The sequence below is a fragment of the Zophobas morio genome, unplaced genomic scaffold (genome assembly GCF_036711695.1).
Source record: "Zophobas morio isolate AGI-343-1 ecotype UQ-CSIRO unplaced genomic scaffold, CSIRO_AGI_Zmor_V1 ptg000040l, whole genome shotgun sequence".
Lineage (NCBI taxonomy): Eukaryota > Metazoa > Arthropoda > Insecta > Coleoptera > Tenebrionidae > Zophobas > Zophobas morio.
In genome coordinates, this window is record NW_026972145.1 from 4,662,345 (window position 1) to 4,684,840 (window position 22,496).

Below are 22,496 nucleotides of genomic sequence, written 5' to 3' on the forward strand. Positions count from 1 at the left end.
GTTATTGGAAAACAGCACATTTTAATTGATTATAATTTGAACATAGTTGATTAATGAGAGGTTTAACGACGTTTTATAAAATAAATTATATAAATAATTAAGTTTGTGTATATTTTGATAGTGAATTGTGTGTTGTATAACTTGTTTCAAAATGTGAGGTTATGTAGTTCCTATTTTTTTTTAATATATGAAATATTATTAGCAAATGTGAAAGTTTCCACTAAATTTACACATAAAATGAAGCACACGTGGCTGCAATTGCACAAAATTTAACCGCTTATGCATTTAAGGATAAATGAGAAGTCAAATTTTGAGGTTATGTTGACGCTTAATTTTTATTCTTTTAATAAAAATTTAACCAAATGGTGATTTTAGGCGATTCATGATGACCCACTTTGACTGTAAAAATCGCATCGAAGTCTACCATTGCAAAGATTGCAATTTCCACACCGAATTAACCCTCTTTTATAAACTCCATCGTCACAACCACACCAACATCAAACAAGAACACCAGGTTGAACCCTCCATCCAGAAATACATCTGTAACAAGTGCTCCTTTGACACCCATTTTTTAATAAAGTGGCTTCAGCATGCGTCCACTTGTAGCAAAATAACCACTAAAAATTCAAGAAAAAACGTTTTTACGTGGTACAATTGTGACCAGTGCGACTATAAGTCTAAATACAGGTGGAATTTAAACCTCCACAAAAGCTCGAAACATATCACCGAAGACGACATCCGTTGGCAGCAATGCACAAAGTGTCCATACAAAGCTAAACACAGATCTTATTTGCAGCGTCACGTGAAACGCCACCACTTGGACGAAAAAGACATCCGGTGGTATAAATGTGAGCAGTGCCCCTACAAGTCGAAACAGACCTCATGTTTGAAGAAGCACGTAATCGCGCAACATTTGGACGAGAAAGACATCAAGTGGTACAAGTGTGACAAGTGTCCTTTTAAAACTAAGAGAAACTATTATTTGAAAAATCACATAAACAGGCTGCATTTGCAAGATGAGGATGTCAAATGGCACGAATGTGGGGTGTGCTCTTTCAAGACTAAACAGGACTATAATTTGAAAAGGCACATGAATAATGTGCATTTGGATGAGGAGGAGATTAAGTGGTACGAGTGCAAGGAGTGTCCGTACAAGACTAAGCAGAATTTTCTTTTGAAATGTCACACGGTGAGGCGGCACTTGGATAAGAAGGATATTAAATGGTACGAATGCAAAAAGTGCCCTTTTAAAACGGTTTATAGTCATAATTTGAAGCAGCACGTGATTGTGAGGCATCTGGATGACCAGGAGATTAAGTGGTACAAGTGTAAGGAGTGCTCTTATAAAGCTAAGCAAAAGTCGCGCCTGAAGTACCACGTGAATTCGTGCCATTTGGACGAGAAGGAGGTTAAATGGCACGAGTGCCAAAAGTGCCCGTATAGGAGTAAAAAGAGGTTTGATTTGAAGAGGCATGTGAAAGCAAGACATTACGGGGATGAAATCAGCGTTTGATTGTACTTTAACAACCAATGGAGATATTTTTGTTTAATAAATGCGTATTTTTGTTGCTACATCGTGTACAAATTTTTTGGTGTATTGTATGTTGCCTATCGCACACAGATCTTTGGTTTTTGAGGTTATGCTACCCAAAAGTTCATAGAATTATTAGAGACTAAAATTCTATGCAAAAGTTTTTAATTTTTATTTAGAATTATTTGGAATAGTCTGACTTTGTTTTTGGTGAAATTAACATCGTCTAAAGTGCAGTAAAATATTCTTATTCATCAAATAATTGAAGTGTCATTTTTGACGTAAAAAAGTTAGGTTAGTGTGAACCAGCCAAAATGTTGGAATATTCTGAATCTCTTCAAAGTTCGGAAAGATCATCATGGAAAAACGTCCACAACTGTAAACTGTGCGCCTATTTTACGACATCGCTTTTGGGTATGATAAACCACGTGAGACGACACCGTTTCCCCGTGAAAAAATTCGCTTGTCACCACGAAATCGAAGCGTATTATTGTAAAGACTGCGATTTTAAAACAGAACTAACGATTCTGTTCAAAGTACACATTAACGAGCATCACGGCAATAAGGAAGAATCTGGAAAAGATCTATCAAGTGAAGTCTTCAGTGTACAAAATTATGTTTGCGAAAAATGCGACTTTGGATCAAATTTCTGGATAAAGTGGCTTCGGCATACTTCAGAGTGCACAGGGACGAAAGAAACTCCTCAAAATGTGAGTTCTCTGAAACAGAATGACGGAATATGTTGGTATTATTGTGGGGAATGTTCCTACAAAACTAAAGTCAAAAGAAATTTAAAACGTCATTCAAGAAAACACGATTTGAACAAGCTGTATAGGTGCGACAAGTGTCCATATACTACTCCATATAAACAAAGTATTCGTTTCCACATGAAAATGAGCCACTTAGATGAACAAGATGGTGAATGGCACAAGTGCGAAAAATGTTCTTTCAAAAGTAGGTTAAAAAAGAGTTTAAATCAGCACTTGAAGTTCATACACATGCACGAACAAGACGTTAAATGGTACGAATGCGATGAATGTGAATTCAAAACAAAGTATAAATCCAGTTTAAAACTCCACGTAAATGTAAAACACCAAGACCGCAAAAAAGGCCATAAATGTGTAAATTGTCCATTTACCACTAGTCATAAAGGAAATTTAAAACGCCACATCCAGCGATTCCATTTACATAAAAAGGACGCCGAAGTGAAGTGCAAAAAATTCCCATTCAGGACCACGACAAAAACCGATTTAAACAAACACAGAATAATTACGCACTCAAACGAAGAAGACATTACATGGTTGCATTGCAAAGAGTGTCCGTTTAAAACTGAGATCAGGGGAAATTTAAACAGACACCGAATTTTGAAGCATTTAGACGAAAAAAAAGTCAAGTGGTACGAATGTGAAGATTGCACGTTCAAATCTAGACATTTGTGGAATTTGCAACGACACGTGAATAGTCAGCATTCATCCAAAAAAGAAAAGGTCGTGCATTTAAAAAAATTAGAGTGCTACCAATGTGCCATCTGTTCGTATAAAAGTAAATCGAAAACAAATTTTAAACGGCATGCAGTGGTCCATTCGAGGGAAAAATCGTATCAGTGCGAATTTTGTCCGTATAAGACGAAACGCACGTTCGATTTGAGGCGGCATAGAAATTATCTACATTTGGCTGGGGCGGAAGTGAAGTGGTACAAGTGCGAACACTGTCCTTATGAGACTAAAAATTCATCGAATTTTTATCATCATAGGAAAAATATGTGTAAGATATAGTTCGTTTTAGTTTGGTGAGGTAATTGTTGGAACATGTTTTATGTTTTGTAACCATCTTTTCATTAAAACTTGAAGAAAAAACTGAATTGTGGTGTTTTAATGAATTTAATGTACAGTATAATCTGTATCCTCAAAAAATTCACCGATGTAGATCTAGACGTGTTGATTCTAAAAATTTAGCGTATTTAGTGTCAGTGATAATTATTTTACATTTTTAAACAATTTAATAAAAATAAAATGACATAACCTCAAAGTTGTGTATGCAACACACAATACACATCGTATTTATATCCCAACTTCTAAGCGTTTACAATGTAAAAAATAAAATTTCAATTTTCTTGTTCCTTAAAAACTTTAATGAAAAAAAACCCAAGATACAACATCGCACTTAATGTTTATAAATTAAATCTTACAACTACAATTGTACTTTTTGTGGTGATACAAAGTGGACCCATTTTTACTCTTGTAAGGACAGTGTTCGCATTTGTACCATTTAATATCCGTCCCATCCAAATGATGGTTGTTTATATGGCGCTTTAAACAAGTTTTGTCTTTCGCCTTGTACGGACAATCTTCGCAGTTATAGGATCTGACGTCCAAATGGACTTTCCCATGCCTTATTAAATTCCGTTTGGCTTCACTTTTATAGGAACAGAACTTACATTCATATAGTTCTGATGTTTTCGAATGATTACGATTTATGTGCATCTTTAAACTCTTCTGAAGTTTAGTTTTAAAAGAACACTCTTCGCATTCGTACCACTTAACTTCTTTTTCGTCCAAATGTCGACAAATCATATGATTTTTTAAACTCGATTTGTACGTAGTTTTGAATGGACAATTTTCGCATTTAAACCACTTATTTTTTTCTTCGTCTAGATGTTGGAACGTAACGTGACTTTTTAAATACGACATTCGTTTGGTTTTGTATGGACAATTTTTACATTCAAACCACCTAATTTTTTCTTCGTCTACGTGTTTCACAGCCACGTGGGTTTTTAAATATCTTTTATGCTTGGTTGTGAACGGACACTGGACACATTGGTGCCACTGAACAACATGTAAGCTGTCGGAGTGTCTTTTTAAACTAGTTTTTGACTTGGTTTTGAAAGGACACTTTTCGCACTTGTGCCATTCGGCGTCTTTTTCGTCTAAATGGACACAATTTACGTGGATTCTTAAACATTTCCGACGTCTACTTTTATAGGGACACTTGTCACAAGCGTACCGCTTGCTCAAATGGCAATTTTCGGTGTGACGTCGTAAATAATTTTTGTATTTAGCTTTGTAGGGGCATTGCGTACAGTAGTACCAATGTATTTCTTCGGTAACACTTTTTTTCCCAGTGCATGCTGCAGTGTGCTGAAGCCACTTCAACGACAGATTTGTTTCAAAGTCGCATTTTTCGCAAACGTACTTTTGTATAACAAAGTCGTGACTTGACAAATCGTCTTTCTTGTCATGTTTACTAAGGTGTTGTTTGAACAGAATTGTTAGTTCTGTTTTAAAATCACAGTCTTTACAGTAAAACAACTCAATTTCGGCATTGGAGCAAGTAAATTTTTCCAGGGGGGTGCGGTGTCGTCGCACGTGGTTCACCATACCCAACAGTGACGTTGTAAAATGGGGGCACTGTTTACAGTTGTGGACGTTTTTCCATGAAGATTTTCCCACTGCTTGAAGAGATTCAGAGTACTCCAAAATTGACATTTTGGTTGTCTGAAACCGTTTTGTCACACTTTTCTTACCACAACCTTGTTCAAATACAATTAAACCGTAATTTAAATGAATAAAAATGATTTGACATAACCTCAAAGCTGCGTATGCAACACACAATACACATGTTTCTAACCTAACTTGTCAGTCAATCAACAAAGAACATAGTTTTATTAATGTTTAGGTATTTGAGAGATTTTCAGTTTAATCACAGACGATCAGTTCCAGGATTGACCGTGTAGCGATTTAGGTAACCAAAAATGAATTTGCTTCCTTAGTGTAATAATAAATTTTAGCTAAAAAAATGTCAACATGCCACATTATCAAAATTGAAGCCTATTGCTGTAAAAACTGCGATTTTAAGACTGAATTAGCGCTTCTGTTCAAACAACACTGTAATAAACATCACTGCATCAAGAGAGAATTCAGAGAAGATTTATCAAGTGAGGACTTCATTGTAAAAAGTTATGTTTGCGAAAAATGCAACTTTGAAACAAATTTCTCGTTGAAGTTGCTTCAACATTGTTCGGCATGCACAAGAATCAAAAGAAAACGGAGTCTAAATCATGAACAAGATGCTGAAAAATATCCTCGTGAAACGAAAACTAAAACCACCGTGAAAAGACACAAAAACATCGTCCACTTGAATGACGAAGACATTATTAAATGGTACGAATGCAAAGAGTGCCCATTCACCACTAAGCACGAAAAATATTTAAAAAGACACGTGACTACGAACCACTTATCCGAAGAAAAAATTAAGTGGTACGAATGTGACAATTGCCCATACAAAACTAAACATTCTGGGAATTTAAAAAAGCACGTAAATACGCGACATTTGTGCGAAAAAGAACTGAAATGGTACGAATGCGAAGAGTGTCCTTTTAAAACCAAATCCAATTCGAATTTAAGGGGGCACATAAATCGTGTCCACTCGAAAAAACCGAGATGGTATGAATGTGCGCGCTGTTCATATAAAACTAAAGCGAAAAGTAACCTAAAAAGGCACGTTGCGGTTCATGTGGAGATCAAATCGTATGAATGTGAGTATTGTCCGTACAAGACGAAGTACATTTCTGCTTTAAAGTGTCACATAAATTACCGGCATTTGGATGGGGCGGAAGCTAAATGGTACAACTGCGAGCACTGTCCTTACAAGACTAAAAATTCGTCGTATTTTTATGATCACAGAAAAAGACATGTATAACACGTTTTATATTTTGTATTAAAATTGTTTCTTTATTAATGAGTTGCCCATTTTAGTTGTGTTTGTTTTGATAAATTGTTTTAAATGTGTAAATAAATTAATAAAATAAAATTTAAAGAAACATAACCTCAAAGTTACGTATGCAACACACAATACACCTGTATTTTCTAACCACTCTTGAGCGTTTTCATAAGTTAATAAAACAGTTTTTGCTTTGTTCATTATTAATTTTTATTTTCTGCGTTAATAATTGCACAATACACCCAACTTATATTAAATTAACCACACCTCCACGAGTGTTTTTTATGGTAATTGTAAGACGACCCGTTTTTACTTTTGAAAGGACAGTATTCGCATTTGTACCACTTAACATCCGTCCCGTCCAAATGGCGGTTGTTTATGTGACACTTTAAAGAAGTTTTGTCTTTGGCCTTGTACGGACAATATTCGCACTGATGCGATCTGATGTTCAAATGGACCATCACATGTCTTTTTAAATTTTTCTTCGCATTACTTTTATAAGAACAGTACTCACACTTATACTCTTCTAGTGTGTTTGAATGTTTACGTTCTACGTGCATCCTTAAACCTTTCTCGAGTTTGCTTCTATAAGGACACTCTTCGCATTCGTACCACTTAACTTCTTTGTCATCCAAATGTAGACAAATCACGTGTTTTTTTAAAGACGAATGGTAAGCGGTTTCGAAGGGGCAATTTTCGCATTTGTACCGCTTGACTTTGTCTTTGTTTAGATGTCGACAAGTTATACGAGCTTTTAAGTATGAGAGCTGTTTGTTCCTGTAGGCGCAATCTTCACATTCCTTCCACTTTTTTTTTTCATCTAGGTGTTTCACGTGTAAGCGTAAAGACGCTTCATCTTTAGTTTTGAACGGACACTCTTTGCATTTGTACCATTTAAGGCGTTCGTTCAAGTGTAACGAATTGATGTGTCTTTGTAATTGACTTTTGAATTCGCTTTTAAATGGACACTTGTCACATTTGTGCCACTCAGAATATTGTTCTTCTGCGTGGATGCGATTTCTGTGGTTCCTTAAGTCGATTTTGCTTTGACATTTAAATGGACACTTGTCACATGCAGGCCGCTTGTCCATGTTGTGTCGTAAATACCGGTTTTCGTCAAGTAGCATCCAGCCGATATGGTATGTTAGATTTTTTTCACTTTCGAGGTTTTTTTTCTTCCCTGGGCATGCTGAAACATGTTGGAGCCACTTTAACACGAAATTTGTTTCGAAGTCGCATTTTTCGCACACGTAGTTTTGGATAACCAAGTCCTCGTTTGGTAAATCGTCTCGAGATTCTTTTTGATGTTGATCGATGTGTTGTTTGAACACGATCGTGAATTCGGTTTGAAAATCGCAGTCTTTGCAGTAAAAAGGTTCGATTTTAGCGTTCGAACATGTAAATTTTTCCTGAGATGAACGGTGTCCTCGCACGTGGTTTACCATTAGGAAGAACGATGTGGTAAAATAGGGACATAGTTTACAGTTGTGCACGTTTTTCCATGAAGATCTCCCACGTGTTGCGAGTTCTTCACAATATTCGAGAGTTGACATTTTGGGGGCCTAAAACCGTTTTATCACACTAGGGAATTACAGTAACACTTTACTTACCTAAACATCCAATCCGGAACACACGTGCTATTGCTGTGCACGGCTACTAGCCAATTCAGTACCAACCTTTAAACGAAAAAAAATACCAATTTAGCACCTTTTCAAGGGTCACCAACGTTACAATTTATAACTATTAATACATATGTGATTGTTAATTAATAAAAACAAAAATACCTTTACTATCAATCACGCTTATCACACAGGTTGTAGACGTTGTTATGCTCAAATAATAGTTTCCGCGCGAAATGTCTTATCATGTCAGTTGTCATTTCATTGCCAACCTTAGCGTTAGTAGCAAAAATTACCATTTCAATTTCAAACTTTGAATTAAAAAAAAAAGCAATAACAAGTGCGCAATTTAAAAAACATCAAAATGTGCATTTAACGGTCAAACCGTTTGAATGCGAATAATGCGGAAGCAAATTGGTACAATTTATAAAATAAACTGACATAACCTCAAAGTTGCATAGGCAACACACAATACACGGCATATTTCTAACCCAAGTTTTTTTTAAGAGAAAAAAACTTTGATAAGTTTTATTAACTTAAAATCTTAGTCAGTTGGTGGACTATGTCTGGTCGGCAAACGTTCTAGGTAAAAACACCTTAGTCTCGGTGTACACTTAATTCTTTAATAAAATTACCATGTGCAGGTACAGCAGTATGTCATCCTCTGAACATTCAGAGAAAAATTGCAAGATTCATCCACTCTGTTCAAGATCGTTTTCCCTCAACGCCCATTTACCTCGACGCCCTTTTAACTGCGAAAATGCGCGTCTAGAGACCTACGACTGCAAAAGCTGTGAATTTCAAACCGAGCTGATATGTTTTTACAAACACCACCTCAAAAACGTACACACCGTCAAACAACAGCATCGCCAAGAATGCACCATTCAAGAGTACCTTTGTCGAAAGTGCCCCTTCACAACCCACTTTTCGATGAAGTGGCTTCAACATGCTTCAATTTGTGTGGGGGCCAAGACTAAACCAACAATGTCTCTAAACAAATCCGCGCCCCATCATTTGGCCGGCAAAGTCCAATGGTTCAAGTGTAACCAGTGCAACCACAAAACCAAACACAAAAAATCTTTGAACCGACACATGAGGACACAGCACCTAGATGAAACCCTGATCAAGTGGTTTAAATGTAGTGAGTGTCCGTACAAAGCGAAACACAGCACTTCTTTGAAAAACCACAAGTTGCGCCATTTGGCAGAAACGGATATACAGTGGTACGAATGCACGAAGTGTGAGTTCAGAACGAGGCAAAAGCAGTGTTTGAAAAGACACATGGATGCGCGACACTTGGATGAAAGTAGTATTCAGTGGTTTGAGTGCGAAAAGTGTCCATATAGGGCTAAGAGCAACCGCTATTTAAGAAAGCACGTGAATAGCCACCATTTGGACGAAAAAGACATTGTGTGGTATCAATGTGAGCAGTGTGACTTTAAAACAAAGTGGAGTTGTAATTTGAGACAACACACCGTGCGTCATTCGGAAGAAAGTGATATTAAGTGGTATGCGTGCGGAAAGTGTCCGTTTAGAACTAAGTGGACTTCGAGTTTAAAAAAACATGTGCGTGAAAAGTGTCCCTATAAAACTAATTAAAAAGTAAATGAAACGATGAACCCATTTTGTGCAACGTTATGTATGCAACACACAATACACATGTGTCGTTTCTAATTCTAACCCCACTTTAGTCGAATTGTGTGTTGCATACTTCATAAGTGAGGTTATGTTAGCTGACTAATAAATTTTCTACAAAATTTTGTTAGAAAGTAAATATTAAGTCATTTTAATTGCACAAATAAGTTAGTTAATGAATTTTTAGGGGGAAAACGTCCATTTACAATGTCGTTCGATTCGGATAAGTTTATGGTAAAACTGAGAGCTTCCTGTAAAAATACTCATCACTGTAAAATTTGCCCCTTCTTTACAACGTCTCTTTGCCTCATGGTAAGCCACCTGAAAGACCACCCATCTCTCCAACAGTTCGACTGTGAAACCAATAACATTGGATTTTATTCCTGTTTGAAGTGTGTTTTCCAAACGGAGTTAGCAACTGTGCTAAAACAACACTTTCAAGCCCGTCATACCAACAAGAAAGAACACCCAGAAGATGAGAAATACGTCATCAAAAGCTACATTTGTAAAAAGTGTGAATTTGAAACCCATTTTGCGATGAAATGGTTCCAGCATACCATCGGTTGTCTCATAATCAAAAAACCGCGTGCTGCAGACAAAAAATGTCAAAAATGCCCATACAAAACCAAAAAGAATTCAACCTTAAGAAGACACATAATCTCTCGACATTTAGACGACAGCGCCATTAAATGGTACAAATGTGACGACTGCCCCTACAAAGCTAAACAAAACAGCCAATTGAAAAGACACATAACCACGCGCCACCTCGAAGAGCACGCCATAAAGTGGCACAAATGTGAAAAATGCCCGTTCCAAACTAAACTCAAAGGCAACTTAAAAAACCACACGATTGCTCGCCATTTGAACGACGAAGACATCAAGTGGTACAAATGCGAACAGTGTCCGTACAAAGGTAAGAGAAGCTCGAACTTGAAACAACACATAATGGCCGCACATTCAGACGAACAAGACATAAAGTGGCACGAATGTCAACAGTGTCCATATAAAAGTAAACACAAAGGGCACTTGGAGCGTCACGTCGTCATGCACCATGTGGACGAAAAGGACATGAAATGGTACGAGTGTAGGGAGTGTCCGTTCAAAACCAAAAGCGCGTCGTCGTTAAACGGACACGTAAATTCGCAGCATTTGGACGAACGGGATATTAAGTGGTTTCAGTGTGAAGCGTGTCCGTATAAAGGCAAAAGGAAGTATCATTTGAAAAGACATGTGAATGCTCAGCATTTAGATCAACATAGATTACGGCGAAGTTAAATTTAAATAGCGAGATATTGACACGGATGTAAAGCTCGAAATTTTTGTAATTGAATAAAGTCGTGTTGACAAAATGTGTATTTTGGGTTGCATACATTGACAAATTTTGAGGTTATGTTTCAAAATTTGGTTTCTGCATGACTTTCTCATGAATCTGTTGACTTTATAAGGGAAAGTTTGATCCGAAAAGACTGACAGAAGGTTAATTAATTCATCTGAATGATAGAAACCAAATTAGAGCATAACTTTGACACGTCGTTTCTAACCTCACTTTTGTGCATTGAATCAATAAAAACTTGTTTTATTGCTAATTTTCACTTTACTACCAAAAGAAAGACAAATTTTGGAAGAGTACACTGACAACATTAATTTATATAACTCGTTGGACATCTCACACTAATGCAGCGCACTTATGTGTCTTTTCAAACTATAATTCCTTTTAGTTTTATAACAACACTCCCCACACTCATACCATTTGATATCGTCCGCACTCAAGTGACGCGCCTTCGTGTGGTTTTTCAAATTTGAGTTATTTTTGGTTTTGTAGGGGCAATGTTTGCATTCGTACCACTTGATGTCTTTCTCGTCCAAATGGCGCGCAGTCACGTGTAGCCTCAAATTCGAGTTCTGTTTGGTTTTGTATGGACACAATTTACATTCGTACCACTTTATATTTTGGTCGAGGGAGTGGTGTGCATTTACGTGATTTTTCAAATGGGAGTTATATTTACTCTGATATATGCAGTGTTCGCACTTATACCATTTGATGTCTTTTTCGTGTGAATGGTGGATGTTAATGTGCGATTTTAAATTGCTGCTTTGTTTGGCTTTGTACGGGCACTGTTCACATTTATACCATTTGATGTCTTTGTCGTCTAGGTGGCGAGCACTGATGTGTCTTTTCAAAAGGTAGTTTTCTTTGGCTCTGTATGGGCATTTTATGCATTGGTACCAAGCGTGACCCAAGTGTTGGGAAGATTTGTGGCGCCTTAAAGCAGATGGGTTGGGGTACTTGGTGTGGCAGCGGCTGCACTTATACCATTTAATAACGTCCAGGATTTGGGTCATTTTGGTTTTGGAACAGTCTGTGGTGTGTTGAAGCCACATGAGCAAGGAGTGGGTTTCAAAGGGGCACTTCTTACAAACATACTTTCGGATCTTGTAGTTTTTAATTGACGGAATTTGTTCTCCGTGTGTTTTAGTGTGTTGTTTGAAAAGGAGAGTTAATAAGGTTTTGAAGTCGCAATTTTTACAGTAGTAGGTTTCGATGGTTGTGTTAGCGCAGTCGAAATGCATGAAGAAATCTATTGATACACCATGGTAAATAAACAACATAACCTCAAAAACTGCTTATGCAGCACACAATTCAATTTAATTGTAAAGTAGCTACTCTAGAGTAGTAATATATGATTTTAAAAATTCGTAAAGTAAAATATATACAGAATGCAGACTTTAAATTCTCATTTATTGCGAAAATAACTGTAAAAAAGGAGGTGTATAGTTGGTTGCCTATACCCGAAGTTCATTGAATTTGTGAGGTTAGGATACATTTTTCGAAGAAAAATAAATTTGCGGAATTTTTAACAAGAAACGACGTAAACAATTCCAAATTCGTTAAGTTCAAGCAATGATTTTAATGTTTAACGTCGTTAGGTAGTGCTCATTGGTAACCCCCGTCTTTTTTGAGGTTATGTCCCTCATTCGAACGACTTTCTATTGAATCCTGTCAGGTAAACGCAACGTAATAAACGTTTCTACACCATTTATAACAGTCTCGCTTTCAGAGGAGCAAAATGCCTCCTGGAAAATCCACCCCTTTCACCATCCACAACTGCAACGTTTGTCCATACTTTACAACATCCCCTTTTCTGATGGAAAATCACGAAAATCGGCACACCTCACCCTTGTCATTCTTCAACTGTGAAAACCCCATTGAAACGTACTCTTGTACGAAATGCCATTTCCAGTCTGAACTAATTCTGCGTTTCAAACAACACATCGAAGAACATCGTGACACTAAAAAACAATTCCAGTACGCGAATTACGTTTGTGGCAAGTGCAACTTTTACACCCACTTCTCGATGAAGTGGCTCCAACACACTAATGTGTGTTTCAGAAATAAGGTGAACCCTCCAAGGGACCGCCGAGCTTCTGGGTGGTATAAATGTGACCAGTGTCATTTCAGAACAAAGTATAAGAATTGTTTGAAAACACACACGATTTCGAAACACTTGAACGACGAGGAGATCCTGTGGCACCGATGCACTTTGTGTCCGTTCAAAACTAAGCAAAAGGGGAATTTAAAAAGACACATAAACGCTATTCACTTGAATAACGAAGAAATCCGGTGGTACGAATGTGAAGTTTGTCCGTACAAAACCAAAGAAAAAGGTTCTTTAAATAAGCACGTCGTGGCTAGGCACTTGGACGAAAGGTACATCAAGTGGCACAACTGTGACAAGTGTCCGTATAAATCCAAAGGAAGTTCGGGTTTACAAAGACACATCAAGTTTCATCACCTTGAAGAAAAAGACATCAAGTGGTACGAATGTAAAAGCTGCCCTTTCCGAACCAAGCAAAACTCCTACTTGAGAAGCCACATATACCTGAACCATTTATCCGGAAACGACGTTAGTTGGTTCAAGTGTGAACAGTGTCCTTTCACAACCAAAATGAACTCTCTTTTGAAAAAACACGTGACGTCGCGCCATGTGGACGAGCACGATATTAAATGGTTTGAATGCGACCAGTGTCCATACAAAGCTAAACACAAGTTCAATTTGAAGATTCACGTAAGCACGCACCATTCAGACGGACGTGACGTTAAGTGGCACGAATGTGAAAAATGCCCCTACAAGACCAAGTTCAGTTTTCATATAAAAAGACACATGAATGCGCGTCACGTGGAGCAAAAGAAGTCGTTTCTAGTGGACGTGAAATTGCATAAATGTACGCTGTGTCCGTACGAAGGAAAACGACACATCGATTTGAAAAAACACATGAATAATCAGCACGTGGACGAAAATAGTGTGCAGTGGTTTTATTGTGAAGAGTGTCCGTACAAGTCTAAACAGAAGTACCATTTGAAAAGTCACGTGAATGCGCGGCATCTGGACGGAAAGGACGCCAAGTGGTACGCGTGTGGAAAGTGTACGTACAGAGGAAAGAATAGCTCGAATTTGAAGAAACACAAATGTGCTGCGTTTAATAAATAAAGTAATAAAGCGGTTTTAAGCTGGAAAGTTCGTTTTCTGTGTGGATTTCTTGTAATTTCAGTTTTTAAATCTGAATGAAAATTGGTTGCGGTGTATTGTGTGTTGCATACGTTTGTTGTCTGAAAGTGAGGTTATGATTTTAATGGAATTAGTTTGCAACATTTTCTATCAATTTTTTTGTTTAAAAAAGAAAGCGAGTATTCTTAAATGAACTTTGGTTAATTCAACCAACGATTTGTGAACAATTTTGCCGGTAATCAAGTTCATACAAATTGTGAGGGAATTCAAGCTATTCTAACTCACGTTCTGTGTCAACACGCACTGACGTCATGAACAGGTCAAGTTCGAGTTAGCGCTGGTGTGTTTACCTGTGTTTTACATGTTTAGAAGCAAGTTTTCTTGTGATTTCCTTCAGTTCGTTATACCCTGTTCCGATTTATAGGACTCTAATCAACAATTCGGTTATTTGAGATGTGAACAGCGCACCTAACCTAACTATGGCTCATAGTAAACAAACTTGTTCCGTTTTTAATTGTTCATCGATAAGAAAAAAGAATCCTGATTTAAGTTTTCACCTTTTTCCTAAAGAGGATGAGAAAATTCGTGTGCTGAATGACTTTGGAATTGCAGAGGTGTGTGATCGCCGAAAACTATGGGGAATGAAACTTAAAATCGAAAAAAAAATTAACAACAGCATGGCGGTGTGTTCAAGGCATTTTACACAAGACGATTATGAATGCTCAGGTAAAGAGATACTGTTTCCAGGAAAAATTGTAGTAATGCCTTTCATTTTCAATTCAAGGTTGGAGCAGCCAAAACCGTTTGAAACCAACTGCAGTACCATCCAGAAATTTACCATCAAGTACTTTGGATATTACAACAGCATTAATTGATTCAGGCCACTTTATGATGAACTACGTTAAACGACGCCAAGTACGGGTGCGACAATTTAACTGTGAAATCGAAAACATTGAAATCTATTCTTGTAAGTATTGTTTGTTCCAAACCGAAATTTCAATATTGTTTAAACAACACATCCAAGACCATGATTCGGTTAAGCGAGACAAAATAAGGGAGAATTACACAGTTAAGACTTATATTTGTAAGAAATGTCAATTCGAAACCTATTTTGCTCTAAAGTGGTTGCAGCATACTGCGACATGCGTGGTAAAGAAAAAAAATCAGATAATAAACACCAAGTGCCAAAACTGTCCAGATGAAATCAAAGAAAAATCCACCGTAAGTGTGCAAAGCTCCATTAAATGGCACCAATGTGAAAAATGCCCATTCCATACTACACACAAAGGCACCTTAAAAAACCACATAATCGCCCGCCATTTAAACGCAGAAGACATAAAATGGTACAAATGTGAGGAATGTCCATTCCAAACTAAGATGAAAGGCAACTTGAAACTTCACGTGATCGCTCGCCACTTGAACGAAGAAGACATAAAGTGGTACAAATGTAAAAAGTGTCCATACAAAGGTAAAAGAAGCTCAAACTTGAATCAACACATCAATGCCGCTCATTCAGATGAACAATACATAAAGTGGTACCAGTGCACAAAATGTTCGTACAGAAGCAAACATTCGGGGCATTTAGAACGTCACAAGGCCACTCACACTTACGAGTGTGAGCAGTGTCCGTTCAGAACTAAAAATACGTCGTCTTTGCACAAGCATGTAAATTCGCAGCATTCGGATAAATGCGAAATCAAGTGGTTTCAGTGTGATGTGTGTCCCTATAAAGCGAAAAGGAAGTTCCATTTGAAGAGACATGTGAGTGCACGACATTTGGAGGCCACGTGAAACCAACAAAACTCTTAAAACGCATCGATTGTGGTGTATAAAGCTAAAAAGTGTCTTTGGTTGGTGTGGCCGTATTGTGTGTTGCATACATCAATGTCAAGTTTGAGGTTATGTATCATTAATTATAAGACCGTGATTATAAGTAACATTTCAACATTATTTTAATTTTATAATGTTGTATTTTTTCAAATTAAACACAAATTTTTGGTTTATGATGTTTTACTGATCTTGCGACGAGCAGTTTCTTTGAATTAAAAAAAAAGTTGAATTGTGTGTTGCATACCTGTTAGTTCAATCAGTGAGGTTATGTTTGGTGACAAATTAAATAAATTTCACTAGATATATTTTCTTGTAGATTTCAGGCCGTAGAAGTTATTTCCGCTTTCGTTTCTTCGATAACTCCAATGGTATTTCCAGAATCGTCCTTTGAACAGTACAAATCCATGCAAAATAAAACCAATTTTCCACCATTTTCAACAAAATTTTCGAAATTTCAAAGTTTACATTTTCTTGTAGATTTCAGGCTGCAGAAGTCACTTCCGCTTTCGTTTCTTGGATAACTCCAATGGTTTTTCCAGAATCTTCCTTTGAACAGTACAAATCCATGCAAAATAAGACCAATGTTCCACCAATTTTCATCAAAATTTTCGAAATTTCAAAGTTTACATTTTCTTGTAGATCTCAGGCCGCAGAAGTCATTTCCGCTTTCGTTTCTTCGATAACTCCAATGGTTTATCCAGAATCGTCCTTTGAAAAGTACTAATTCAGGCAAAATAAGACCAATTTTCCACCAATTTTCATCAAAATTTTCGAAATTTCAAAGTTTACATTTTTTTGTAGATTTCAGGCCATAGAACTCATTTCCGCTTTCGTTTCTTCGATAAATCCATTGGTTTATCCAGAATCGTCCTTTGAACACTACAAATCCATGCAAAATAAGTTCAATTTTCCACCAATTTTCATCAAAATTTTCGAAATTTCAAAGTTTACATTTTCTTGAAGATTTCAGGCCGTAGAAATCATTTCCGCTTTCGTTTCTTCGATAACTCCATTAGTTTATCCAGAATCGTCCTTTGAAAAGTAATAATCCAGGTAAAATATGACCAATTTTCCACCAATTTTTATCAAAATTTTGGAACTTTTAAAGTTTACATTTTCTTGTCGATGTCAGGCGGCAGAAGTCATTTCCGCTTTCGTTTCTTCGATAACTCCATTGGTTTATCCAGAATCGTCCTTTGAAAAGCACTAATCCAGACAAAATACGACCAATTTTCATCAAAATTTTCGAAATTTCAAAGTTTACATTTTCTTGTAAATTTCAGGCCGTAGAAATCATTTCCGCTTTCGTTTCTTCGATAACTCCATTGGTTTATCCAGAATCGTCCTTCGAAAAGTACTAATCCAGGCAAAATAAGACCAATTTTCCACCAGTTTTCATCAAAATTTTCGAAATTTCAAAGTTTACATTTTCTTGTAGATTTCAGGCCGTAGAAATGATTTCCGCTTTCGTTTCTTCGATAACTGCATTGGTTTATCCAGAATCGTCCTTTGAAAAGTAATAATCCAGGTAAAATATGACCAATTTTCCACCAATTTTTATCAAAATTTTGGAAATTTCAAAGTTTACATTTTCTTGTCGATGTCAGGCGGCAGAAGTCATTTCCGCTTTCGTTTCTTCGATAACTCCAATGGTTTTTCCAGAATCGTCCTTTGAACAGTACAAGTCCATGCAAAATAAGTCCAATTTTCCACCAATTTTCATCAAAATTTTCGAAATTTCAAAGTTTACATTTTCTTGAAGATTTCAGGCCGTAGAAATCATTTCCGCTTTCGTTTCTTCGATACCTCCATTGGTTTATCCAGAATCGTCCTTTGAAAAGTACTAATCCAGGTAAAATATGACCAATTTTCCACCAATTTTTATCAAAATTTTGGAAATTTCAAAGTTTACATTTTCTTGTCAATGTCAGGCGGCAGAAGTCATTTCCGCTTTCGTTTCTTCGATAACTCCATTGGTTTATCCAGAATCGTCCTTTGAAAAGTACTAATCCAGACAAAATACGACCAATTTTCCACCAATTTTCATCAAAATTTTCGAAATTTCAAAGTTTACATTTTCTTGTAGATTTCAGGCCATAGAACTCATTTCCGCTTTCGTTTCTTCGATAACTCCATTGGTTTATCCAGAATCGTCCTTTGAACACTACAAATCCATTCAAAATAAGACCAATTTTCCACCAGTTTTCATCAAAATTTTCGAAATTTCAAAGTTTACATTTTCTTGTAGATTTCAAGCCGCAGAAGTCATTTCCGCTTTCGTTTCTTCGATAACTCCAATGGTTTTTCCAGAATCGTCCTTTGAACAGTACAAGTCCATGCAAAATAAGTCCAATTTTTAACCAATTTTCATCAAAATTTTCGAAATTTCAAAGTTTACATTTTCTTGTAGATTTCAGGCCGTAGAAATCATTTCCCCTTTCGTTTCTTCGATAACTCCATTGGTTTATCCAGAATCGTTCTTTGAAAAGTACTAATCCAGGCAAAATATGACCAATTTTCCACCAATTTTTATCAAAATTTTGAAAATTTCAAAGTTTACATTTTCTTGTAGATTTCAGGCCATAGAACTCATTTCCGCTCTCGTTTCTTCGATAAATCCATTGGTTTATCCAGAATCGTCTTTTGAACACTACAAATCCATGCAAAATAAGACCAATTTGCCACCAATTTTCATCAAAATTTTCGAAATTTCAAAGTGTACATTTTCTTGTAGATTTCAGGCCGTAGAAATCATTTCCGCTTTCGTTTCTTCGATAACTCCATTGGTTTATCTAGAATCGTCCTTTGAACACTACAAATCCATGCAAAATAAGACCAATTTTCCACCAATTTTCATCAAAATTTTCGAAATTTCAAAGTGTACATTTTCTTGTAGATTTCAGGCCGCAGAAGTCACTTTCGTGTAAATATGGACTGTTGTTGATGAAGTTGACGAACTGGAGTTTCATTAATAACATTTACGCGTTCATGCTGTGGTACTTGTACTGAAGACGACTCATTTAATTGAATAAACATGGATTCCTGTTGGCTCACTGGCATCATTTGTGTCTTTTTCTGTTCTATGTGTTTTCCACTTTTCTCGGCATTTTGCTCTTTCTTCAATGTAATTGCTGATGGCTCTTTTTGTTCATTATTCAATGCCGAAAACTGTAGTGGCTCTGCTTTCTTCCGTTTTTTTTTTTATATCTTTTACATTTTTCAGCATTTTTCTTTTTCTTCAATGTAATTTCATCGATTGCAAAGTATAAAGCTAAAAAGTGTTTTTGTTAGCTTGGATGAATCGTGTGTTGCATCAAGTTTGAACTTATATATCATTAATTATAAGACCATGATTATAAGTAACACTTAAACATTATTTTAATTTTATAATGTGATGCTTTTTAAATAAAACACGAATTTTTATTTTCGATTTATTAGTTATCTTGCAACGAGGAATTTCGTTGAATTTAAACACGAAGTCGAATTGTGTGTTGCATACTTCAATCTTGCAGCACAGTATGTTCTCTGGTATCGATCCCTGTTGTGTGATTAATGCCTATACTGTGATGAGGTTATGTTAAGGGACAAAATTTTCGACCAAATTTTGTTTAAAAGTGAACATTAAATTGTTTTAATTGCACAGATAAGTTAATTAATGAACTTCTAATAGGAAAACGTCCAATTACTCGCAGCAAATTTGGTTTCGTGCTTCACAAAAAAAGTTAACATGTCGTTAGAGTCGGACAACTATATGGTTAAATTTAGAGCTTCCGCTAAAAATATTTATCACTGTAAAATTTGCTCCTTCTTTACAACGTCGTTTCACCTCCTGGTAAGCCACATGAAATGCCACCCATCTTTACAACAGTGTGAAACCAGCAACATTGAATTGTATTCCTGTTTGAAGTGTCCTTTCCAAACGGAATTAGCAGTTGCGCTAAAACAACACGTTCAAGCCCGCCATACCACCAAAAAAGAACACCCACAAGATGAGAAATGCGTCATCAAAAGCTACGTTTGTAAAGAATGTCAATTTGAAACCCATTCTGCGTTGAAATGGTTGCAGCATACCATCGGTTGTCTCATAAAAAAAAAACCGCATGTTAAATACCAAAAGTGTGAAAAATGCCCATACATAAGTGTAGATAATTCAACGTTAAGACAGCACATCATTGATCGACATTCAGACGCAACCCACCTTGAAAACCAGGCCATTAAATGGCAAAAATGTGAAAAATGCCCGTTCCAAACGAAACTCAAAAGCGACTTAAAAAGTCACATGATGGCTCACCATTTGAACGACGAAGACAGAAAATGGTGCGAATGTGAAGAGTGTCTGAACAAAAGTAAGAGGAGTGTGAACTGGACACAACTCATAACGGACAGCCAATCAAATAAACAGGACATAAAGTGGTTTCAGTGCGAAATGTGTCCCTATAAGGCTGTAGATAAGTCCCATTTGAAAAGACATGTGAATGCCCAGCATTTAGATCAAGTCGGATTTGGGAAATTACAGTGTGCAGTGTGTCCGTATAAAGCTAAGAGAATGCTTCAGGTGGTGAAACACTTCACCAGGTGTCATTTACATTATGTAAGAAGTCCTCACACGGTTCACAATATGCAAAAGTGATGTCGAAAAATAGGCGCATTGTTTACAGTTGTGGACGTTTTTCCATGAAGATCTTCCCCATACTGTAAAAGCTTTGGAATATTCAAGAACTGACATTCTGGTTGTTTAAAACTGTATTATTTCACTAGAGACGCAAATGTTACTTTGGTTACTGAAACACAGTTAAAATTCTAAGTGGTTTCGAAAGGGATCGAGATTCAAGAAACGTCATAACCTAACATTTTTGCGTGAGTTGAATTGGGTCACCGGATTTATTTTTCTGGATTTGTTACCTCATTGAAGAAGTTTTTTAAAACACTAATAATCAACAGAGCCGACGTGGGATAAACTTTAAAATTTTTCTACAAATATGTGATTCTTGAGATGTACATAACCTTAAAAATTAAATAAACAACCAGGTGACAAGGAAAAGGTGTGTTCAATTGGTAGCAAAAAATTTTAATCAGTTAAAAACATAATTTCAAAAATTGAATTATAGTTAGGCTCTAATTTGGCTTCTACCATGTTCTCTGTTAAAACCATATATCTAATACTACTAACTATTAGATATATGATTAAATTAAAACCAATTCAGGAAACATAACCTCAAAATTCGTTAATGTATGCAACCCACAATACACCAATAAATACACATTTAGACATAATTTTATTTTATTACAACTCTAATCTTTACATCCGTGTCAAGTCCTCCTTACTTAAATTTAAATGCCACTTATTGAAGTGTTTTTTCAAGTGAGAACTTCCCCTAGCTTTAAACGGACACACTTCACACCGAAATTTTCGTATTCCTTGTTGATCTAAATGCTGGGCATTCACATGTCTTTTCAAAAAGTACTTCTTTTTAGCCTTATAAGGACACATTCCGCACTGAAACCACTTAATATCCAGTTCGTCCGAATGCTTTGAATATACATGTCCGTTTAACGACGACGCGATTTTGGTTTTAAACGGGCACTCCCTACACTCGTACCATTTCACATCCTTTTCGTCCAGATGGTTCATGGTGAAGTGACGCGTCAAATAGCTTTTGTGTTTACTTTTATATGAACATTGTTGACATTCGTACCACTTTACATCTTCTTCGTTTGAATGGGCGTTCAATATGTGTTGTTTCAAGTTCGAACTCCTCTTACTTTTGTACGGACACTGTTCGCATTTATACCATTTTATCTCTTCGTCGTTCAAATGGCGAGCAATCGTGTGGCTTCTTAAGTTACTTTTGAGTTTAGTTTGGAACGGGCACTTTTCACATTTGTGCCATTTTATGGCGTGGTCTTCAAGGTGGCGCGTGGTTATGTGTCTTTTCAATTGACTGCTTTGTTTAGCTCTGTAGGGGCAGTCGTCACATTTGTACCATTTACTGGCGCTTTTGTCTAAATGTCGAGAGATTATGTGTCTTCTTAAGGTTGAATTATCTTTAGTTTTGTATGGGTTTTTTTCACACTTTTTGAGACAACCGATGGTATGTTGTAACCATTTCATCGCAAAATGGGTTTCAAATTGACACTTTTTACAAATGTAGCTTTTGATGACGTATTTCTCATCTTCTGGGTGTTCTTTTTTGATGGTATGGCGGACTTGAAAGTGTTGTTTTAGCACAGTTGCTAACTCTGTTTGGAAAGAGCACTTCAAACAGGAATACAATTCAATGTTGTTGGTTTCACAGTTGAACTGTTGTAGAGATGGGTGCCCTTTCATGTGACTTACCACGAGGTAAAGCGACGTTGTAAAGAAGGGGCAAATCTTACAGTGATAAGTATTTTTAGCGGAAGCTCTCAGTTTAACCATAAAAATGTCCGAATTTAACGACATGTTAACTTTTTTTGTGAAACACGAAATCAAATTTGCTTTTTCATCCTTGAAGTTCATTAATGAACTTATTTGTGCAATTAAAACACTTTAATGTTCACTTTTAAACAAAATTTGGACGAAAATTAATTAAATTTGTCAAATGACATAACCTCACTTATTGAGTATGCAACACACAATTCGACACCTCGATTAAATCTAACAAACCCCTCGTC

At 36.4% G+C, this 22,496-nt stretch overlaps 12 protein-coding genes across 15 annotated transcripts; 8 read left to right on the forward strand and 4 right to left on the reverse strand.

Annotated features, from left to right (window-relative positions):
* Nucleotides 1-164: 164 nt before the first annotated feature.
* On the forward strand, nucleotides 165-1,572 carry LOC135140566 (zinc finger Y-chromosomal protein 2-like). Of its 2 annotated transcripts, XM_064071172.1 has the most exons (3): nucleotides 165-315; nucleotides 376-1,224; nucleotides 1,280-1,367. In XM_064071172.1, exons 1-3 carry the CDS (start codon nucleotides 296-298, stop codon nucleotides 1,284-1,286), a joined length of 876 nt encoding a protein of 291 aa, XP_063927242.1. In that variant the 5' UTR covers nucleotides 165-295; the 3' UTR covers nucleotides 1,287-1,367. The 2 variants fall into 2 exon arrangements, with proteins under 2 accessions (XP_063927242.1, XP_063927241.1); XM_064071171.1 differs by having other exon boundaries at nucleotides 376-1,572.
* Nucleotides 1,573-1,845: 273 nt separating this feature from the next.
* LOC135140317 (zinc finger protein 761-like) lies at nucleotides 1,846-3,306 on the forward strand. Its single transcript, XM_064070810.1, has one exon. The coding sequence runs from the start codon at nucleotides 1,846-1,848 to the stop codon at nucleotides 3,304-3,306; it is 1,461 nt and encodes a 486-aa protein (XP_063926880.1).
* A 402-nt stretch (nucleotides 3,307-3,708) lies between these two features.
* Nucleotides 3,709-5,016, reverse strand: LOC135140318 (zinc finger Y-chromosomal protein 2-like). Its single transcript, XM_064070811.1, has one exon. The coding sequence runs from the start codon at nucleotides 5,014-5,016 to the stop codon at nucleotides 3,709-3,711; it is 1,308 nt and encodes a 435-aa protein (XP_063926881.1).
* A 139-nt stretch (nucleotides 5,017-5,155) lies between these two features.
* On the forward strand, nucleotides 5,156-6,268 carry LOC135140653 (zinc finger protein 711-like). Its single transcript, XM_064071294.1, has 2 exons — nucleotides 5,156-5,272; nucleotides 5,319-6,268. The coding sequence occupies exon 2, from the start codon at nucleotides 5,327-5,329 to the stop codon at nucleotides 6,227-6,229; it is 903 nt and encodes a 300-aa protein (XP_063927364.1). The 5' UTR covers nucleotides 5,156-5,272; nucleotides 5,319-5,326; the 3' UTR covers nucleotides 6,230-6,268.
* A 178-nt stretch (nucleotides 6,269-6,446) lies between these two features.
* LOC135140430 (zinc finger protein 142-like) lies at nucleotides 6,447-7,937 on the reverse strand. The gene is made up of 2 exons (XM_064070970.1): nucleotides 7,861-7,937; nucleotides 6,447-7,812 (listed from the first exon to the last, which is right to left on the reverse strand). The coding sequence occupies exon 2, from the start codon at nucleotides 7,801-7,803 to the stop codon at nucleotides 6,508-6,510; it is 1,296 nt and encodes a 431-aa protein (XP_063927040.1). The 5' UTR covers nucleotides 7,804-7,812; nucleotides 7,861-7,937; the 3' UTR covers nucleotides 6,447-6,507.
* Nucleotides 7,938-8,348: 411 nt separating this feature from the next.
* On the forward strand, nucleotides 8,349-10,853 carry LOC135140620 (zinc finger protein 711-like). Of its 2 annotated transcripts, XM_064071249.1 has the most exons (3): nucleotides 8,349-8,455; nucleotides 8,514-9,471; nucleotides 9,692-10,853. In XM_064071249.1, exon 3 carries the CDS (start codon nucleotides 9,712-9,714, stop codon nucleotides 10,777-10,779), a length of 1,068 nt encoding a protein of 355 aa, XP_063927319.1. In that variant the 5' UTR covers nucleotides 8,349-8,455; nucleotides 8,514-9,471; nucleotides 9,692-9,711; the 3' UTR covers nucleotides 10,780-10,853. The 2 variants fall into 2 exon arrangements, with proteins under 2 accessions (XP_063927319.1, XP_063927321.1); XM_064071251.1 differs by lacking the exons at nucleotides 8,349-8,455; nucleotides 8,514-9,471 and adding an exon at nucleotides 9,506-9,638.
* LOC135140319 (zinc finger protein 99-like) lies at nucleotides 8,506-9,468 on the forward strand. Its single transcript, XM_064070812.1, has one exon. The coding sequence runs from the start codon at nucleotides 8,506-8,508 to the stop codon at nucleotides 9,466-9,468; it is 963 nt and encodes a 320-aa protein (XP_063926882.1).
* Nucleotides 10,854-11,075: 222 nt separating the features above from the next.
* On the reverse strand, nucleotides 11,076-12,119 carry LOC135140503 (RE1-silencing transcription factor B-like). The gene is made up of 2 exons (XM_064071077.1): nucleotides 11,819-12,119; nucleotides 11,076-11,767 (listed from the first exon to the last, which is right to left on the reverse strand). The coding sequence occupies exons 1-2, from the start codon at nucleotides 12,112-12,114 to the stop codon at nucleotides 11,176-11,178; spliced, it is 888 nt and encodes a 295-aa protein (XP_063927147.1). The 5' UTR covers nucleotides 12,115-12,119; the 3' UTR covers nucleotides 11,076-11,175.
* A 203-nt stretch (nucleotides 12,120-12,322) lies between these two features.
* Nucleotides 12,323-14,013, forward strand: LOC135140622 (zinc finger Y-chromosomal protein-like). 2 transcript variants are annotated; one of them, XM_064071254.1, is made up of 2 exons: nucleotides 12,323-12,509; nucleotides 12,552-14,013. In XM_064071254.1, exon 2 carries the CDS (start codon nucleotides 12,573-12,575, stop codon nucleotides 13,992-13,994), a length of 1,422 nt encoding a protein of 473 aa, XP_063927324.1. In that variant the 5' UTR covers nucleotides 12,323-12,509; nucleotides 12,552-12,572; the 3' UTR covers nucleotides 13,995-14,013. The 2 variants fall into 2 exon arrangements, with proteins under 2 accessions (XP_063927324.1, XP_063927323.1); XM_064071253.1 differs by having other exon boundaries at nucleotides 12,564-14,013.
* Nucleotides 14,014-14,107: 94 nt separating this feature from the next.
* On the forward strand, nucleotides 14,108-16,100 carry LOC135140623 (zinc finger protein 711-like). The gene is made up of 3 exons (XM_064071255.1): nucleotides 14,108-14,408; nucleotides 14,466-14,738; nucleotides 14,797-16,100. The coding sequence occupies exons 2-3, from the start codon at nucleotides 14,492-14,494 to the stop codon at nucleotides 15,801-15,803; spliced, it is 1,254 nt and encodes a 417-aa protein (XP_063927325.1). The 5' UTR covers nucleotides 14,108-14,408; nucleotides 14,466-14,491; the 3' UTR covers nucleotides 15,804-16,100.
* A 3,254-nt stretch (nucleotides 16,101-19,354) lies between these two features.
* On the forward strand, nucleotides 19,355-20,883 carry LOC135140443 (RE1-silencing transcription factor-like). The gene is made up of 2 exons (XM_064070988.1): nucleotides 19,355-19,674; nucleotides 19,750-20,883. The coding sequence occupies exons 1-2, from the start codon at nucleotides 19,570-19,572 to the stop codon at nucleotides 20,470-20,472; spliced, it is 828 nt and encodes a 275-aa protein (XP_063927058.1). The 5' UTR covers nucleotides 19,355-19,569; the 3' UTR covers nucleotides 20,473-20,883.
* A 258-nt stretch (nucleotides 20,884-21,141) lies between these two features.
* On the reverse strand, nucleotides 21,142-22,284 carry LOC135140321 (zinc finger Y-chromosomal protein-like). Its single transcript, XM_064070813.1, has one exon. It carries the CDS (start codon nucleotides 22,282-22,284, stop codon nucleotides 21,142-21,144), a length of 1,143 nt encoding a protein of 380 aa, XP_063926883.1.
* Nucleotides 22,285-22,496: the final 212 nt, after the last annotated feature.